At 40.2% G+C, this 14345-nt stretch overlaps 1 protein-coding gene across 1 annotated transcript in view; it reads right to left on the bottom strand.

Moving 5' to 3' along the window:
• The window catches only part of GRIK2 (glutamate ionotropic receptor kainate type subunit 2), a 430590-nt gene that overhangs the window by 279305 nt on the left and 136940 nt on the right, over positions 1-14345 (bottom strand). Inside the window, 1 exon segment of the mRNA XM_042457168.1 lies at positions 4057-4200. Coding sequence (XP_042313102.1) covers positions 4057-4200 — 144 coding nt within the window.

Raw genomic sequence — 14345 nt, forward strand, 5'->3', positions numbered from 1 at the left:
CTGTAACCTGTCACTATTAGCTTGTTTTGAACTTTAGGATCTTTTTTTAAAAAACAAAAGACAAGAAGACTGTATCCTAAGTTAGCTTAAGTATTATTTGGAAATGTCCAATATCCAGTTTTTCAGAATTTCTGCAGAGAACTTGGAACATCCCCCCCCCCCCAAAAAAGTAATTTATTCCCATTATTCATCACAGGATTTGAAAGGTAACCTGTTGCTGTTCCATGTTATGCCACTGAGAAAACAACTGATTGTGTTACTTGTGGTGTTCATTCCACTTCTTTCATGTTACTTTCTGTTACATTTAGAGAGAGTAATAATCCTAAAGTTAATGAGAAATGGCATAAACTTTGAAAATTTCTGTCAAATGATTCTAAAGATGACCTTTAAAATTTAACAATTAAAATTGATTGGAAATCATTTTCCATTATACCTATAGTGTAAATTTCCTCTTACTTGTTAGATTGCTTCTGATATCTAAGTTTGGTACACCCATCTTATCCCCAAACTCCAAAAAAATAATGATTAGTCACTGTGTTGCTTATAGCTCATTGCTTCCAAACTCTGTTTTGTAACCAATTACTTCCTCTGAGCCCAGTAATGACTATAATCCAGATCTATATATTCTCCTTATGTGTTGTGTCTTTTTAGATTGTAAGCCTGAGGGCAGGGAACCGTCTGATTAAAAGATTGTATGTACATGCTGTGTAAATCATAAATAAAGGTTAATCATCATCATCATCATCTAGGGTGCATATTCATTGTAGAAATAATACAGTTTGACACCACTTTAACTGCCATCTGTCCATCCTACAGATTCTTGAGATTTTTAGTCTTGTTAGGCACCAGCATTTTTTCCTCGACTCTTGACAGCTTTGCCCCTGTCTCTGTACGCACTTCTTCATCTATGATTAGGCTCAGCCCTGGCTTATGCCCATTGTTAAGTTTCTCCGGTCCTGCTCTAGAGCGGTCAAATGTCTTTGGAGAAAGTCCAAACAGTGGTTTGATTTTATTCATTTCAAATTTGGTCTTTCTTCCTTCTCACGTGCCCTGTCTATGACAAAACAGAATTATTATAAATCATTGATCTCTGCCAATGAGAGGCACCCGCAGTGTTTGTTCTCCACCTTCACCTCTTTGCTTAAACCTCTCTCTCCTCCTGTCTCTTCATCATTCTCTCCTAATGACTTCACTAATTATTTAATCTCAAAGATCACCACTATTCACTCTGAGATAGTCCCTCCCGATTCTTCTTCTATCTATAATCTTCTATCGCCCTCGCCTAAAAAAATTTCTGTTTCCTCCTGCTTCTTTGGATGAACTCTCTACATTTCTGAACTTTTCCAAACCTGAAACTTGTTCTCTTGATCCAATTCCTACTCGTCTTCTAATTTCTATAGCCTCTCATTTCCCCAATTCTGAAAAAAAACCTTCTCTTGACCCCTCCTCTTTGTCTAGCTATCATCCAATTTCTCTTCTTCCCTTTCTTTCTAAGGTTTTGGAACGGGTTGTTTATTCTTGCTGTCTTGAGTTTCTTGAAGCCAACTCCATTCTTGATCCCTTTCAGTCTGGTTTCCACCCACGGCATTCTACAGAGACAGCTCTCACTAAGATCTCGAATGACCTATTACGGGCCAAGGCTAATGGCCTTTACTCTGTTCTCATCCTTCTTGATTTGTCTGCAGCCTTTGACACTGTTGATCACTGTCTTCTAGTTGATATACTTTCTGACCTTGGGTTCTCAGACTCTGTTCTCGACTGGTTTAGATCTTATTTGTCAGACAGATCTTTTGCAGTGGTCACAGGTGGTCAGACTTCATCCTCTGTTCCCTTATCTGTTGGAGTTCCCCAGGGCTCTGTTCTGGGTCCTCTTCTGTTTTCTCTCTACACACTGTCCTTAGGTAAACTCATTAGCTCTTTTGGTTTTTCCTACCATCTGACACCCAGTTGTATCTTTTCACCCCTGACCTTTCTCCAAGGCTTGAACAGCAAGTTTTGTCTTGTCTCACAGCCGTCTCGCAGTGGATGCGCCATCGGCGCTTGAAGCTCAACATGTCCAAGATGGAGCTTCTTGTCTTTCCTCCTAAGTCCACCCTTCAACCCTCCTTTTCTGTCTCTGTGAAAAACATTTCTATTCAACCAGTCCAGCAAGCCTGTAGTCTTCGTTTTATCTTTGATTCTTCTCTGTCGTGTATCCTTCAGATCCAGACCACAGCCAAAGCTTGCAGATTCTTTTTATACAATATTGCCAAAATCCGACCATATCTCTCCGTCTCTAATGTCAAGATCCTGGTCCATGGTGGTCTCACGGCTTGATTTCTGTAACATCCTCCTGACTGGGCTTCCTCTTTCTCACCTCCGCCCTTTAATTTCTGTCCAGCATTCAGCTGCACACATTATCACATCCGCCCACCACTCTGACCATATCTCTCCTTTGTTGGCATCCCTTCACTGGCTCCCCCTCCCTTTCTATATTCAGTATAAGCTCCTGCTGTCAACGTTTAAAGCCCTCCATGGGCTGGCCCCTCCTTACTTATCAGACCTTCTTTCTCTTAACCTTCCCACTTGGGCCCTCTGTTCTAGTAGTCAAGGTTAGCTGTTCCAAGACCAGGATTTCCTCTGCCCCATCCCGGATTCACCCCTTTTCACTTGCTGCCCCTCACTCCTGGAACCTTCTTCCCCCACGAGCAAGGGCCATCACTTCTTTAACCAGCTTTAAAACAGAGTTGAAGACCATCGTGTTCAGAGAAGCATTCCCAGGCATTGCATGATTATCATTTGCTGTTTGATGTTCTTTTTTGTTGCCTGTTTTATTGAACCATTTCCTGTATTGCTATGTATTTTATATGTATTATCCTATTATTTCTTAGATTGTACACCATAGGCAGGTTTTCTCTTTTATATTTATTGTTTTTATGTACAAATCTACAGCGCTATATAAATAATAATAATAATAATAATAATAATAATGAAGCTACAGCAGTTAAAATGGAATCAAACTGTATTATTTCTACAGTACAGATGTATCCTTGGTTTATTGCTTTGGAATGGAATGTTTGCTTCTCCATCCTATGTTAAAATACGTGTTTATGCATCACTTATTTTTTTAAAAAAGGCTGCTAACTGGATTTTGGGCAAAAGGTGTAAAATGGATATCACCATATATTTTACTACCATGGACTTACAATGAAAAGGTTTTTTGTTTTTGTTTTTTGTTTTTGTTTGTTTTGCCACAAAGTCATTATTGCTGCTTTACAGATCCTGGCTTTTGTTTATTTACTCCTTCAGAGAAAAAAGTCTGATTTTGTATTTGCTTTGTTACTGTTTGCTTGCTTGTCATTTCCAGCAGTACCTCCTGCCCTTGTAATGGTCATTTTCTGACAACAGTGAAGACACTGTTACCATATGAAAGCTGAGAATGTTAATACTATTTTCATATCGAAGATCTCCTTTGGGGTCCAAAACAAACTTTGAATTTGACCCTGTACCTCCAAATCAATCTACGTAACTGGCAAAATCTCAGTGCTTACAAGAACAGAAAATGCAGTTCCATATGACTAGGTGTTAAACAATCAACAGTGCTTACCTTTACATCATCCAATTATATTCATTTTTACAGATTAATTTGTAAAATGACAGGCTTATATTGAGGATAATTTGAGGTAATTGTAAAAGTAATCAAGTCTTAAAATGTAGATGCTATTAAAGCACAGGAAAGTGGAGAATGTTTGGAGACATTTGACAAAGTAAAAAGGACATTGAAAAGTTTAGCATCAAAAAATGTAAGCAGGAACATACTGTTGTGCTTATATTTTATATTGTTATGATTAGCTGAGATGATATCGCCTAGCATAGCAAAATGACATTCCTTGTTCATTATACAACCTCTTATGACTTTTGTGCCTTATTGGACATTTCACTGCAAATTGTCTGCAAATGGACATATTTATCTTGACTGCAAACCTCAAAGAAGAAGAAAAAAGGGTTGCAGATCTGAATTTCTACTGATGGACAACAGAGAAAGACCAAGCAGAGCGGATTTTGTTAGTGATGTACCTCTTTAATGAGATTCATGAAGCGGGTCCCAAAGCGCCATGGTTTGTGCCGATTACACTGTAACGAACTGACAGTCATCTGTGGGAACTGCTGGACAGCCACTGACACCACATGAACAGCATCATACATTAAAGCTGCGTCCGTCTGAAATGAAAATGCAAGCAATGCTGTGAAAGTGACCAACGGAAAGCGTGTGGCACACGAAAGGGAAAGACATGTCCTTCATGCCTCTGCTCTTCACAGAGGAAATGAATTATAGTATAATTGGCTTATTAAACAAAACCATTGCTGCTACGGGTCAAAGTACACATTACTTTCAAAGATATAATTACTGGCTATGTCTTTTTCTTATCCTACTGCACAAGAAAAGCATGGTGGGGTGGGGGAGTTCAGATTGGAAATGTAGTATGATAAGCACAGATAAGAGTAAGAGATGATGCAAGTTGTAGACAAACATCTGGACGTCAGATATTTTCTATTTCTCATTTATGCTTACAAAGACTTTGATCCAAAGAATGTACCTGAGGTAAACAGTTCCAGCAGTTCCACTGCTTCTTCACTATTGGAAACCTGAGATTTGTAATTTGGCATAGTACTTAGAATTCTGTGTTGGTAGAAGAGAGGAGACCAGAGCTCTCTAGCACACAATTCTTAACTCACTATACTGCAAATCCCAGAATCCCACCGGTCAGAGCCATGGCAGTTAAAGTGGGATTAGACAGCTGTACTTGTGTAGTGTAGATACATACTGCCTCTAGATACACATTGCACTAATCAAAATTCTGAAGGTTTGTCTACAAACAAACAAAGCTGGGAAATACAGAAATTTCAATCAGAAAGGGGAAAGACTGACTAGCTACTTTCCTCCTTATTTTTATTGTCATAGAAAATGGAAAAAAGTAATACATTTTAGTTTTATTGCTAAGAAGAAAATAATAAGAAACAAATTCCTTGTGTTTAATTTCTGTACTCTTCTCAGATTTCTCTGCCTTTCATGAGTATGCCCCCCCCCCCAAAAAAAATACCTGGTAGTATTTGAAAAGTAATTTAAAAACATGTTCATTAAGTGTCAGGAAATCCGGAAGCGGAAACTCCTGGACTGCAAAAATGTTCAAATTTCAGGAATTATTCTACACAAAATTTGCACTTTTTCTGCAGGAAAGAGCCTTTTCTGCACAAAAAACAGTATCCCTGCACAAAAATATTATTTTTGATGCAGAAAATGCTCTTTCCTGCACAAAATGTTTTTCTTTTTTCCTTTTCCTTTTTCTTTTGTTGTTGTTGTTGTTGTTGTTAAAAAAATGTATGAATTCTGCACCAGATTGGAAATAGTCTTGAACAATTGCACAGCAAGAAGAAAATTGCTAATATTACACATGGCTTCCTATGAGAACAAAATTAGCAAAGAATTATGTCCTGGGAGAAGCCTTAAGACTTTCCAGCCAGCACATCTTCCTCACAAGATTGCTTTCATATAATGAATATAACACGTATGCTGGTGCGACATCATTTATTTTTCCAAATCCGTTCTAAGATAAGCCTTGTTTTATTGCTGCTTTATGAGTCTGGCTTGTGTGAGAGTGTGTCTATGGTTCAAATGCCACAATAAAGAAATCACAGTGCCTGGTAATTTTTATTTGTTTGGCCACCCTGATTCTACTTGTAAAAGGAACCAAGAGGGGGTAAGTGGGCAGAAAGCATGTGGATGTCCTGATAATCTGTATCAGTCCTTATTGTGACAGAAAAAAACTGTCCCAATCACAAACAAGTGTGTATGATGTGTGTGTTTACATGTGTGGTGTCCTTGAGGCAGGGATTAGGCCCATGACGAGTGTAACATGCATGCTCAAGCTTTTGTCTTGAACTGAGAAGGCACCTTCATAGACTGGGATATGAGATCTGTAAGGCAACATGATTTACATAAAAGGACCTGTTGCTGCTCCTCATTGACAAAATTAGTGATCTGTGAAATGAGGTCATTAATGATAGGAAGCCTGAAGATTACTGGATTTATTTTAACAGAGCATAATACAGATTGCATTTCTTCCATTTCTTTTCATGCAAATGAATCCCAACTCATTTTACAATAAAACAAAACATAAAAATGCAAAAGTGTTCTCCACTGTTATAGACCATAACTTGGTGCTAAAAGAGAAAACATAAGTTTAGATGTAAATGAGTCTCCTGTGGTGCCATTTCAAAACCAAAAAGGGGATAAATCTTATGTTAGAAATAGCTTGTAGAACAGCATCACATAATTCCTGGAGCATCTAGTGCTGCACTCAGACTTTTACTTCTGTCAAAACATCAGTTGTCCCAAATTGTTCACTGACTTATAACTCAAAGTGCTTTTAAGGCTAATTTGATACCTTTGTAGGAACCAATATATCTCCTGAAACCTGTCATGACATGTTGAGTCTGCTTTGTGTAAGTTAAGAATCTGGAGGCAGCATTTCATGCCAGTTAAAGCCAAGGCAGCACTCTTTTCTTGCAGACATCATAAAACAAAAGCACAACCTACACGTCTAGCTCAAAGGCACAGAAGAAATGTTGCTGAATGTTCTCATAAATCTCTATCATTATCCTATTTGTAATCATTTGCTCACCCAAACATGTATATTTTAATAACTCTAGAAATACAACAGGAGTTCGAAATTCAAGGTTATGTGTTAAAATAAAAATTCAGTAGCAATTCTATCCAACTGTACCCTACCTGGATACACAAAAATGTAGTGATATAAATAATGTGAACTGGAAGTAACATCCCACTCATATCACACATACAATTTGGCGCTCTGGCTGGAGTCCTTCCACAGAGTACAGAAATCATCAGAGAAGAGATCTCAGTCTGATTATCTCCTAGTTAACATGTTCCCAATGCCACTTTGTTGACTATGGGGCTGTGCACATAGGCCTTAAAGTCTGGCCTGGAGGTGGAGTCAGGGCATTGCATCCACATGACGCATGCCCCAACTCCACCCCCAGGCAGTGTGACACCGCACACCACTCCACATGGCACATGGCTTTAAGTCGCTCCTTTGGCGCTGCGTCCACATGATGTAGCGCCAAAGGAACACCTCAAAGCCACAGTGCTGCAGCTATCGCCCTTTCCAGGGTGCAAAAAGAAGCCACTTTTTGCAGCTCTTTTTTCTGCCCTGGAAAGGCCAGATCGGGGCTGTGGTGTGCAGTTGCCACAGCCCTGATCTGGAGAAAATGGAGGCGGTCTGCACAGTCCCTATATGGCTTATATGGCAAGGTAAAGTAGGCTTTTAAATTTAAAAAAGGAGCGTTCCCCCCCAACTCCTTTTTGATCTGACTCTTCTGGATTGGGGCAAGCTTGGTGCAGCTTCCAGCCATGTTCGGGGCATGTGTCATATAAATGCCACACCTCCAGTGCAACCTAACGGTGGCCCTTTTGTCCTGTCTGTTTTGGGCCATTGTAGTCCAGTATCCCCTATAACTCTGGGCTCTGGTTAAGCAAACCAATTTCTCAAAAGGAAAGGATTCCTTATCTCATATTTATCTGCCTTTTTCCGGCCTGCCCAAGCCAAGTTTCAGGCCTGGGAAGAAAGAAAAGAGGAATCATGTGAACAAAATTCTCCACATGTTCAAGACATTTCTTCTTTTCCTTCTTGTAATCATAAAATCATAGAACCATGGAAATATAGAATTGGAAGTGGCCTCGTGGGCCATCCAACCCCCTGCTCATTGCAGGACTTCGTCAGAACATCGAAAGCAGGTAGCTGTCCAGCCTCTTTTTGAAGACATCCAGAGACAAGAGACCCCACCACATATCTAGATTATTTGTTCTATTGTTAAACCACTTTTACTATCATAGAATCACAGAATCGTAGAGTTGTAAGAGACCACAAGGGCCATCCAATCCAACCCCCTGCCATGCAGGAACTCTCAATCAAAGCCTACCTGACAGCCTTCCAGCCTCTGTTTAAAGACTTCCAAGGAAGGAGACTCCACCACTCTCACAGTGAGTGTGTTCCACTTTCGAACAGCCCTAACTGTCAGGAAGTTCCTCCTAATGTTGAGGTGTTTCTTCTATTGTTCAACTGAAATCTACCCTCCTGCAACTTAAAGTTGTTAGACCTGGTCCTACCCTCTGAGGCAACAAAGAACAGGCCATCTTCTCTTCACCAGGCTCAACATGACCAGCTCCTTCAGCCTTTCCTCATATGTTTTGCTCTGAACACCTCTTATCATCCTTGCTGTCCTTCCCTGAACCTGCTCCAACATGTCTATATCCTTAAAATAAGGCATCTAGAACTACACACATTACTCCAGATGATGCCTAACCAGAACATAATCTATTGGGACTATTACTTCCCTTGACTTGGAAACTATTCTTCTATTAATGCAGACTAAAATAGCATTCCCATGTTTTGCTACAGCATCAACTGCAGGTCATGTTCAGTTTATGACCAACAATAATCCCATAGTCTTTTTTGCTTGTACTACAGTTGAACTATGTATTGCCCTCCCATACATGTGCATTTTGGTTTTGAGGCCTGAATGAATTTTGCATTTGTCTCAATTGAATTTCATTTTATTAATTTCTGCCCTATTTTCTAGTTTATTTAGGCCCTTTTGAATTCTGTATGCTATCCTTCCCAGTTTTGTATCATCTGCAAACTTGATAAGGAGTGCCTCCACCTTGCCATCTAAGTAACTGATAAAAATGTTGAAGAGTAATGTCCCTGGGACAGAACTCTGAGGCATTCCAGTATGAGGCACAACCACTGATGACAGCTCTGAGAGTATAGTTTTCCAACCAATTATAAATTTATTTAATGGTGTTTCTGTGTATCCTATATTTAATTAGTTCACCAATCAAAATATTATGGGGAATTTTATCAAATGCTTTGCTGAAATCTAGACGAATGACATCCACAGGATTCTAAATCTACTAAACATGATTTTAAAAAGATACTGTATCATATTTGTTTGTCAGGATTTGTTCTTAACATACCCATGCTGGTTTTTACTGATCACTGTGCTGTCATCAAGATACTAGCAGATATATTTCAGTATAATAAATTCTATGATTTCTCCAGGTATTACATTCATGCTGACTGGCCTGTAGATTTCTTCTCTTATCTTGGGACAGCCTTTGAGTGTGGGGTGTTATCCTACTACGAAATGCCAATGTTGACCCACTGATCAAAACAGGATACATATTTGCATTAAATATTTATGTGCTAATTTATATACAGTATAGACTTATTTATTTAGAAATAATTGCTATCTTTCACATGGAATTTTAAAAAAATAACACAAAAACCTGCAGTCTGTGTAAATGCTAAGCATGCACTGTGGTTGTTACTCGATACTTTTTCTGACTACTTATCCTGAAATTTGACATGGGATGGACAAACCTATTGTCCTCTAAAAGTCCTTCAAATAGAGGACTGAAAGTACTGATGTGAGAGTCTTCTGACCTTGATTTCTTCTGCAGCAAATGCACAACTATTGTGTCAGTAAATTTCCAGTTAGATGAAGTGTTACAATTTTAAGATGCAGAAAATATAAACTGCATTTTTAGGTTTCTACTGAAAATGCCTCAGCATGACATTAATTTAGGATGGATACTTCTTTCAGGATAATATTCTTTCTTCCTTTAATACTTCAAAAGAAGTGCTTACTCCTCAGAGACAAAATCCTGCTTTAGCTCTTACCATCACAAATCCTAGATTCTTTCAAACCTTAATCTACAAATGCTATGTATTCTTGATTTACCAGTATAAAAGAATGGTTAGTTGCTCAAGAAAGGGACAATTAAGAAATAGCTAGAATTTAGATTATTAAACCCACTATTTTTCACTTAAAATGTTAATAGGCAAATATGATTATTTTCATTAACTAATATCTTCACTAATTAAAGCCTCCTGAGATATATAGACTTCAGTACAAGAGACAGTCCCATGGATTAATTATAATAATCAGGATGATATTTAATGGAGTGTACTGTTAAATTCCCTTCTAATAAAGCATATGTCTTTATTTAATTATTTAGGATATTTTCAGTAATTATTTTTATTTATTCCACTTTCAATTCTTCATTCTCAAGAATGAAACTATATCTGTATGCATTTATCATCAGAATAAAATAATAATTGAAGCATTGCCATTGGTAACTGAGTCAAAATGTGTAGTCAATGGGATCCTAATCCATCTTCTGGGTCCTTATCACACAGTGTTGTTATATCACCATAAGCGGGTATGGTCCCACCTTTTTTCAGCAATACTGCATGGTCCCATGGTTCTCCTGGTACTGTGATGTACATTTATTAGGAACATGATTTTTTTATACTAAAAATAACCTTTCACTGATCCTCTTTCCTGCTTTGATTCAGTAGCCAAACTGAGTGTAGGTGTCTCATTCCATTTTATAGTGAGAATAATCTCTTAGTGGGTTTGGTGTGCATGTGGTCTGGTTGTCCTTCCCTCCAGGATTCCCAAGGAAATTTTAAGCAGGGAAATCTCAGGTTATTTCCAGTACTTTGGCAGGGAGGGCAAAACCTCTGAAAAGAATAGCTGTGTTATTTTGCAGTCTATATTGAAATACCTTTCAGAATTTTTTTTTTATATAAATGGTTTTCTGTTATAGTGCAGTAACAACAGCAATAGCACTTGCATTTCTATACCACTTTATAGTGATGAGCACTCTCTAAGCGGTTAATAATGCGTTAGCCAGTTGCCCCCAACAAGCTGGATACTCATTTTATCAGTCTACAAAAAGATGGAGGCTAAGTCAACCAGGAGCCCTGCAGGATCAAACTCACCACATTTTGGCTGCAATACCAGCATTTAACCAGTGTCCACATTGCTTTCCTGTGGTACCACATACCACAGTGTTGCTATCATTAAATTAAAATTACATTTTAAGGCAATAGTATAATAATGCCATGGCATCATGTCATAATATTGTTAATATAGCTTAATGTGTACAAATGAATTAATTGTAGAACAGGTTAACCTAAAACAACTTACTAGCATGAGAAACACTTTTGATTTTTTCACAGCAGAAAGATATCAAAAATGGCAGGAGATGGTGTGGTCCTTCTCACAATGGAGATTATCACAGAGAAGGGACAGCGTCTTTCTCCTGTCTTAAAAGTCTGCTAGTTGAGCGATTGGAGATCACACCCCACATACTTCTCCCATGAGTAAAGTGTCATGGAGCCATCTCCACACATTTCTCCTGTTGGTAAAGAGTAATGGAGCCATCATTTGGTATTAATGGTAACTCTCCTTAATACCAAATGATGGCGCCATGACACTTTAATGATGGGAGAAGTGTGCAGGGATAGCTCCATAACACTTTACACATGGGAAAAGGATGACAGAAGCACACGGTAGTGTAATAATCTTTGTCCCCCAGTCACACAATTAGCCAAGTTTAAGGATAGGAGAATAACACTGTCCCTCTCTTATGATAATCTCCAGTGTGAGCTCTGAGCAGTGATGGGTGCATTGTAAGGATGCAATCATGTTATTACAGCATAATTAGGTATGAGCAAAGCAATTTTGAACAGGACAACCTGAAACAATTGACTAATCTGATAAGCACATTTGTCTTCCACAGGAGAAACAAATAAAAAATGGTGGAGGATAGTGTGGTCTATTTCTCTACCTATGGCACCTCTTTTTATGAAAGATTTGGACAATTATAGGTATGCCATATGTCATCATGCTGTAATAGATTACAGCTATTTTTTTAAAAAAATACATCGAACCAAACCAACCATGAAGCACAAATGAGGGTGATGATAACAGAATAAATGCAGATGAAAATGTGCACATCATGCTGTTACAGGGCCAATGTGGCAAGGTTGTAATGCACAGCATCAACTTGTCTTAATGGGGCAACCCCTCCCCCCTTTCTGGCATTTTCCTACTTGGAGGATGCATGGCCCAAACCTGGTCCTGGTGCTGGCAGTCCAGACGACATCTGGCATGTCCCACAACACAGCCAGAACATAAAAAGGTTAAAATGAATAAAAATAATTGTATCTGTAGTTGGTTGACAGACTGAACTCACAGGTTGCTCACTAATGGCTCCTCTTCATCCTGGAGAGATATAACTAGTGGGGTGCCACAGGGTTTGGTCCTGAGCCTAGTGCTATTCAACATCTTTATCAACTACTTGGATGAAAGAACAGAGGGCATGCTTATCAAATTTTCATATGACACCAAATTAAGAGTAGCAGCTAATGGTCCAGAAGACAGGATCAGACTTTAGCAGATTAGAGAGCTGGCTCAAAACTACAAAATGAATTTCAACAGAGAGAAATGTAAGGTGCCACACTTAGGCAAAAAAAAAAAAAAGTTAAAGAGTCAGATATAAGCTGTGTGACACCTAGCTTGACAACAGTTTAATAAAAAGGATCTATAGCTGTTTACAGACTGCCCATTTGGGTCGGCCTGTTCCCGCCCCTTTCCCCACCGGATCGGGGCCTCAGCTGCCAGAACGGCAGCCTCCAAGGCCCCGATCCGCCGCATTCCAGGCCGCGGGGAAGCGTCAAAAGGCCGCTTCCCCACGGCCTGGAAAGGGGTGTCCTTGGGGCTTCATGCCACAAGGACACCCGATGGCGGCGGGGAGGAGGAGGAAGGGGCCATTCTGCCCCTTTCTCCCTTGCGTTTGCTGTCACAGCCGTCTAAAGGCTGCGCCAGTGACGCAAACCGCGAAAGGAGCTCCGTTTCGGAGCTCCTTCTCACACCGCGAAAAGGGCGCTCTATGAGCCCTCGCGCGGCACGACAACATCATGTCCGTGCCGCCCCATTTGGAAGTGGCACATTTGTGACGTCGTAATGGAAGTGCCATGTGTATAGGGTGCCACCATTTTGTACATCCTGGGGACGTACTAGGGTTAGGTGCATGCGTAAGGCACGCACTTTCCCTAACCCTAGTACGTCCCCAGGACGTACTTTATGCCTGTTTATAATGGGCCTAAGAGTCTTAGAAGACCACAATCTGAACACAAATCAACTGTGTGATACAACAGCTAAAAATGTCAATATGATCCTAGGCTGCATCAATAGAATGTAGTGTCTAGATCAAGGGAAGAAATAGTGCCACTCTATTTTGCTTTGGTCAGGCCTCAGTTGGAATACCATGTCCAGTTCTGGACAACACAGTTCAAAAAGGATGTTGATAAGCTGGAGTGTGTCCAGAAGAAGCTGGATGGCCATCCTCTGGGAGTTGGGAATGCTTTGTGTATTCCTGCATGACAGGGGTTGGATTAGATGGTCCTTGTGGCCTCTTCAAACTCTATGATTCTATGATTGTACTTGTTGTTCCAAAACTTCTGGAAAGATCTGGAGCCTTCTGTTCCTGCAACACTGTGATTGTCTGCACTTGTGTAGTACTGGACCACCTGGCACATCTACTGCCGCTGTGGGTGTCCTGGCAAGTGGCCAAATGGCTGATAAAGCCAACTCAGCTCCCAAACAAACAAATCCTTGACTGGCAGAGCCAGAGCCAAGTAACAAAGTCTTTGAGTCTAAGTGCAGTATCACAAGAGGTATTACCAAAAGAGTTGTCGAGACATCCGAGGTCCAGGGTATCAGATAGGTAGGTCGATAAGGCAGTCCAAGGTCAAGGGTTCCAGATAATCAAGATGGGTCAGCAGTACAAGAAGCAAGGATTCAGGAGCCAGAGACAGAGTCTTTCATCAAGAAGGTCAGATAATCACTGGCAACTGCACATGCTCCAACTGCCAAAATAGGCAGGCAGCAGGCGTTCAGGTGTGTCGGATTAGCAGCTTGTTTCTGATAAAGCCTCTGGGACCTTTGAAGGCCCTACTTTTCAGCGCAATCCTCCCTGAAGGTAGGCACATTTCCCTGATCCTTCTCTATGTCCATAGTCTCGACCATGGGCAGACTTGACTGCTGAACCTCTGGAGAGGACCCAGACTCTGCTACAGCAGAGCTAGGCCCAATTGCAGGCTCAGGTCCCAGAGGCTCTGGCTCATCCTCTGAGTCCTCTGAGTCATTTTCCAGGCTGGGCATGACAGCAGGTCACTTGTTCTGAGGTGACCCAGCATATTACCATCACTGGGCATCTTTTAGGAATAGGCCCTAAGGGAAAATGTCCAGATGTGAGACAAAGGTGAAGGGGTTATCTTTGGTCATTCAGGAGCTATGATGAGTCAGCAACTGAGCTGTGCTGAGTCGCAGGAGGTGACATCATAGTCTCAAAGGTGCAAAGTCACACTACAATGGGGAACTGTAAATATGTAACACAGGAGGAAGAGGCTGACAAAGTGCCCGAGCCT

This window comes from Sceloporus undulatus, chromosome 1, assembly GCF_019175285.1.
Source record: "Sceloporus undulatus isolate JIND9_A2432 ecotype Alabama chromosome 1, SceUnd_v1.1, whole genome shotgun sequence".
Classification (NCBI taxonomy): domain Eukaryota; kingdom Metazoa; phylum Chordata; class Lepidosauria; order Squamata; family Phrynosomatidae; genus Sceloporus; species Sceloporus undulatus.